Source organism: Argopecten irradians, chromosome 8, assembly GCF_041381155.1.
Source record: "Argopecten irradians isolate NY chromosome 8, Ai_NY, whole genome shotgun sequence".
Lineage (NCBI taxonomy): Eukaryota > Metazoa > Mollusca > Bivalvia > Pectinida > Pectinidae > Argopecten > Argopecten irradians.
In genome coordinates, this window is record NC_091141.1 from 42,036,750 (window position 1) to 42,043,506 (window position 6,757).

Here is a 6,757-nt window from a genome sequence, read left to right on the forward strand (position 1 = left end):
AAAATCGGAGTCGTTACAAGAAGAGTTAACCACAGGCGTCTGCATTTGGTTTTGATAAAATACAATGTCCTAACCCTAATATATGAACAAGGTGAGACACTCCATGAACCGGAAGTTCAGGTACGCTCCAATTCACTTTGAAATTAGACAAAATTTGACGAAAATATTGAGTGTCCGCTCGTTTAATCAACGTACCTTAATTAAGAATTTTTGCAATGTATGCCAGGTTTTTGTCTCGAAGTTACGGTTTTTTAATATGAAACAGGACACAAAGTATCCAAGTAGCGGACGATGCATCAACTATGGAACGGAAGTTGATCTTTCAAGCAAGCAGTTTTGCAAGTTGCAATCTGATTGGTTAATCAAATTAATTGACCAATCAAATTGCTTCTTGCAACTGCTCGCTTGAAGAGTTCCAATTCCGTTAAACAGTTGAAGTATCGGAGTGTCTCACCTTGTTTATATAGTAGGGGTAGGTTATTATATTTTTTATCAAACCAGAACTGGCAGAAGCAGACGCCTGTGAGTTAACGGTAAGTATTAAATCAATTCGCTCCGTGTTGAAAATGTCCTGTATTTTTTTCCCCTTCTTTTTGCATGAAAAGAAAGAGATATGAACTACATTAATCAAATAAAAATGGAAAAAATATGCCAATACCTTCAAATGACCTTGTAATCAGGGGGGTCGATAGTGTTTTATCGACCCCCCTCAGATCCCGGAAGTAAAAAGTATTATCTAATCATGAAAATGGTACGGAGTAAATTTGCAACCTTGTTGTACGAGTTGTCTTTCTTAGATCCTATAAGTAAGTCATGACTGTATGTCATGTCTAATTGTTTTTTATTATTTTGTTTCCATTGATGTCACCGTCTACTTTCGTAAATATATGTACACATACGCGAAAGATTTACTTACAACTGGTGTTTGTAAAGAAAATTGGATTGTTTGTAAAATATTTTCTTACTTCTTTAAATATTATGTTTTGTTAACAATTGATTGCCCGGCAATAAAGAAATCAACTGGATCAAGTCTAGAAATTAATATTTTGTTAATTATGCCATACTTCTTTTTAGAAGTCAATGGCTGGCAGACGTCGGCTAATATTCTGACGTGTTTTGTGTCGATAACGTTGATTTCATGTATAGAATAAGGTAGTACTTTATGCTATGGAATATATTCAATAAGGTTAAAAAACAAATGTCTATACATCATGTTATGAATTTCTCCTTTTTTTAACTCAATTGTGTTATATTTATATTATAGGAAAATAGGATAAAGTTCATAAAGTAAGGACTTTAAAATTTGCGTGTACCAACCTGCATTTTTCTCAACATAAAATAAAGTGTATGAACGGTATGAACGTAATCATGCAGAGATCCCGTAGATATTACAAATCCAGGGTCGTTTATCAGCTCGTACTTTAAAGCAGTCTTTACTTTTTAGATCATGGCGTCCCAAATCCGAGCTGGGAAGAAGAGAGTGCAGTTTTCTGCAGAAAACATGGCACAGACGATCCAAAGTGTTCGGGATGGAAAGCCCAAAATGAGAGCAGCAAGGCTATTTGGTGTACCAAAAACAACTCTTCTGGATAAACTTGCGAACCGTGTGCCCGAAGCAGCTACGAAACCTGGAGCCAAGCCAGTTCTGACCTTCGCTGAAGAAAACACCTTAGTTAACTATGCTCATTTGATGGCTGATATTGGCTACCCCATTACAAGAAAGGAAATATGCTATGAGGTGAAAAGGTTAATGGATATGGATGGAAGGAAAACTCCATTCACGGAAAACCCGCCAGGTTACAACTGGTACATGGGGTTTCTTCAGCGGCACCCTACCCTCTCGGAACGCACGCCACAAGCTCTTGGCCATGAAAGAGCTCACATATCTATGCCAATGATAGAATCATGGTATGATAAAATGTTTAATTTCCTGAAAAATGAAGTTGAGAATTGGGAGGCCATGGTTAAAAAACCACGAAGGGTTTTTAACGCATCTTTACGAATCGGGGTTTCCTCTATGCGTAAAGACAGGGAAAGTCCTTGCTCAAACCGGCTCAAAACACGTCTAACAAGTTGTTACATACAACAGATCACAGTAATGGCGTGTTTTAACGCAGTTGGTGACTACCTTCCACTCTTTATCGTGTATCCTGGTCAACGATTCTGTGATACGGGATTGGAAGCATTCCCTGGCGCTATATACGCCCTTTCGGAAAATGGATGGATGGATCAAGATCTATTTGTTAGCTTTCTGGAACATTTTTACATGTTTGTAGACGATGTTAACATAGAAGAACCCGTCATATTGTTTATAGACGGCCACAGCACTCACATGACAGCTCAGGCAGCAAGGTTTTGCGCGGAACATAGGATTGCTTTGCATTGTTTCCTCCTAATGCAACAAACATAATGCAGGCGTGTGACATCGGTTTTTTTCTCCTATGAAATCTGCATGGAAGGCGAGTGTGAAGACATGGCAAATGAAACACCTCGGGCAGGCACTCACAAAACATTCATTTCCAGCAGTTTTCAAGCCGACAACGGACACATGTGCAACAATAACTGTTGCTGCTCAGGCGTTTAAACGCTCGGGACTATTCCCTTTGTCAGTTGACGGAATCGACAAATCCAAAGTGACACCTTGCAAAATCATTTCACCTACGCGAATTAAACAAGAATCTGCAAATGATCAGGAAAACAACAGAAATATCATCAATGAGAATACAGTCTCTAGACAGAGCGTTGCGAATGATAATGGATTTGCTGAGAGTGAGAGAAGTGATGTCCTGTGTGATAAAGGCGAGAATGATCAGGAGAAAATCAACGAAACTGAGAAATCTGAAAGGGCAGAGAAAGTTGGTGTGAATGTTTCTGACAAAAGCGGTGAGGCGGTAAGGGAAAGATTGTCGCAAAACAGCGGAAATGAGTTAGTCGTTATAGCAGATGTTCATGTGTCTTCATCGAATATTGGGGCATTACAAACATCACGCTCGAGGGACGAAACTTTTATCTCCCCTGCATTCAGTTCTTTGACAGTCCCAGAGATAAAGAAAGGAAGATCGAGGCAACCATATAAGAATAAACTACCAAAGGCACTAACAGGACACGATGCTCTCCGAATGTTCAAGGAGAGAGAGGAGAAAAAATTGGAAGATGACCGACAGAAGAAAGGGAACGATGCCGACAGTGATGACTTTGAGGAGGAATTTGAATATAGTGCTTCCGAGGCACCATATTGCCCAGGGTGTGAGGGGAGTGACGGAACGTCCTTCGAATGGGTGGTCTGTACCGTGTGTGGTCTCCGGTGACACATCCTGTGTAGTCAGGACATAACACTGAACAAACTTACCTGTATGTCAGACATCAATGCATACCAATTCAAATGCGTTTTGTGTGTGTAAATATTCTACATACATGTACGTGTATTTCCAAATGCATTGTCTGAGTCTGCATCGTTCATTATTTTGTAGACTGACACATTTTCGGTGCGGTTTTACGTGGTTCAGAATTAAAACGTTTTTGTTATCCATGGCAAGTTTTCTTTTTGAAAATATAGATAAGACAATAAAACAGGATTCCGGTCGTAATTTTCTCGTTACCTGTGATTATAAATGAGACAAAAGGGGTCGATAATAGGGTGTGTCAGAGGGTCAAGTAAAGCAGTTATATTGCAGAAATAATCGCAAATATCACAACTATTTAGCACCAAAACACTAGTATGAAGTCCAATTCAAACTCTGTGATAATAAGAATAGCACAAATACCTTATATCCTTTTTTTATAAGCCAAACATTGTTAATTTAATACCTCAATATGCTCTAGTTGTTTTCTTTTCATTTTATCTTTGAATTTTTCTGATCTCTTTATTAGTGGATTTATACCAATTTAATTTTTATGTTCAGCTCATTATATTAGCATAATTTTCCAATGTTTTATTTTTTAGATATCATTATCACAGTGTATGAACGGAAGTGTATAGTATTTTTTAAATTTCGTAGTTGCGAGTCTGTATAGCGGTACTCGATCACTTGCTAAGACAAATGAAACAATGGATAGTGGATGATTTTGTCAATTTTGTTTATTATATACGTTTTTGTTCTAATCTTTAGTTATAAACGGCGTCATGGATAGCAGCTTGAACTACCAGTGAGTGACTAATGAAATGTTGAGGGTTAATCAGCATTAACATTTCAGACACTTTTCGTGAGTTGATCTGCTGTTCATCATCGAATAATTGAGACACCCGCCTAATATTTTGCGCTATTTTAATGTATTCTGCCTGGCTTTCATTATTTCAAGCACCATCACTTGTGTATAAATGAATCCAACAATATTAAACACATTAATACATATTAATGGACACAATATCTTTTACATAATCGTATTTTGTAATAACGCGAAAGTTTCGCGTTAGGGTAAAGTGATCGTAAGTCGGACACCCTTTGTGTTCAAAACAGCAGTACGTCGAGATATGAAGACCACTATTAATCTAATGGGTACCGTCCGAGAGAGCACACTTTCTGCATCATATTTCCATTTCGATACTCTCGTTTTTTACCTTACGATACATTACAGAGCAAATAAAGTACCTAACCTGCAATTCGATCGAGAGTCGGACGCATTTGACTTTGAGTCGGACAGTCCAGATTGGTTTGATATTACGTCGGACAATCGGATTAAGTTAACACTTTATACAATTCTGAATCAAAAATATTAGTCATTGATCATTAAATAAGAAATTTGTTGTTCATATTACTTTCAGTAATTGACATATCGCCAGCTGTCAAGCAAACTGCACATGACTTTGCATTTTGTATTGTGTATGCTACAACATTACATTTGCTCCGACATTGAGTAGATACACGTGCGTTTGCGGGCACGAGATGTGGCTATACTTCACTTAGAAATGTTTCCACCTTACATACAGTGTATCTCTGGGAAATCAATAAATATAGCTTGCATAACAAATGAGCCTGACGAAATAGTTGTAGATATTTCATGGAATGAAAAACGAAAGAAACTGCGGTCAATTTTAATAAGGGAATGTATATTGATTTAATTTCATACAATGCTTGAAATTGGGTTGTTATATGTTTTAAAATAACATGTTCCTTGAAAGTATATTCAGTTATTTCTAAGATTCCAGGGAAAGATCATCAATGTTAGTAAAAGTTTAGAACCCATGACTTACTAAACCAAGCAAGGGATCTGCAGTTCAAACGCCCTATGTATCGATGTTACGTGGTCAGACGTGGCAAGCACACTGGCATTATCATTAAACAACTACATATGTATTTCCTAATCTGAGTTTGTGTTTTATCGTGGTTGCATAAGTTGAATAAGGAGAAATGCCTGTCGCTCTAAACCCATTCTGAAATACACTGTACATTTTTTTATACTAGGAGACTTTGTCCTTTGCAAAGCACAAACATTTTCAGGAATTGACGATTGCCAATAGCAACTCCGGTGTTCCTAATAAACACATGCAGAACCTGCTCCAATTACTTTAAAAAGAATTGAAAACTATGTGACAACCAAAAGTGCTGTGTGTCCAAATTCCAGGATGACTGTATGGGCAACATCATTTTCCCGCGCTAATCATGAGTCATGGCCATCCCAAATTAAAGTTTCTGTGTCTACATTGTAGCTTGTGTTGCCGATATTTTAGATAAATGATTCAGAGAATGAGTTTTGATATATATAAACCATTGATATGTCAGAGAAAATTGTGTCTATTTGATGGACAAGTAAAAATATTCGTGTATTGCGTACTCGATTTCACTTTTTTGCTTTACAAAGTACATTATGTAACTGCACAATCAACAGGATGGCACCAATAAAATATGAGAAATTTTGTTGTATATATATTTTTAAAATTTATTCATTGGGCTACACACGTTTTTCTACTAAAATGTGCGCTGCGATACATTCTGATTAAAAATTAAAGAAAAATACCAATGGTGACCTGAAAGGAAACTTAAAAGACTGATTAGAAAATAAAAAATAGATATGAAATATTTATAAAAAAATAAGGGATGAAAGTTTCAAACTTACATGTATGATGAAAAAAGGGTAATTACAGCACCTCTTTATGTCTATATATCACATATATTCACTGGTATAATGTTAAAATTCACTGTCCGACTTATGATCGTTTTGAACATTTTTGGTGTCCGACTCAAGATCAAATCACGTTTGCGACTTTGAACCAAATTATCAGATAAAATGCTGTGTCTATCGGCAAATTGAAGATAATTCTGCATTTGTTTTACACAAATCTTACAGCTAAACTTCAGCTTTAAGTTGCATGCCGTAATAATAAAAAAAAATAACTTCTCATATCAGTTTGAAATCACAAAACTTTACCCGCTCTCACAGTGAAATGTACCGCTTTTACTACTATTCGCGATCGGACTTGGCAAAATATGTAAACGAGAAAGTTATCAACGGGAGACAACTCTAGAAAGTCAATACTTCATTTAGCATGTAGACAGCGTTTTTTTGTAACGTGGTAACCGGAATAAGGACGGTAAGACGTGTTAAAAATGTCCGACTCTAGATCGTGTCCGACTTAATATCAAGTTTCGCGTTACAACGCGATTTTTCTTCTTCTACGAAAATGAGCCCAATCGGCTCTCGTAGACTAGGAACTGTACATAAACACGTACTTTTATTAGTTGTGCATAATAATATCAATATTGTGACGAGGACTTCCGGGCTTGCCGTGATAATGACGTGACGTCATCGCTGGGTCTAT

General features: G+C 36.9%; 1 protein-coding gene across 1 annotated transcript; it reads left to right on the forward strand.

Moving 5' to 3' along the window:
* The first annotated feature begins 1,447 nt into the window (after positions 1 to 1,447).
* Positions 1,448 to 2,410, forward strand: LOC138329912 (uncharacterized). Its single transcript, XM_069277196.1, has one exon. It carries the CDS (start codon positions 1,448 to 1,450, stop codon positions 2,408 to 2,410), a length of 963 nt encoding a protein of 320 aa, XP_069133297.1.
* Positions 2,411 to 6,757: the final 4,347 nt, after the last annotated feature.

Excerpts from the sequence above, each read along its gene's own strand:
- LOC138329912 (XM_069277196.1), top strand. The coding sequence starts at position 1,448 with ATGGCGTCCCAAATCCGAGCTGGGAAGAAGAGAGTGCAGTTTTCTGCA.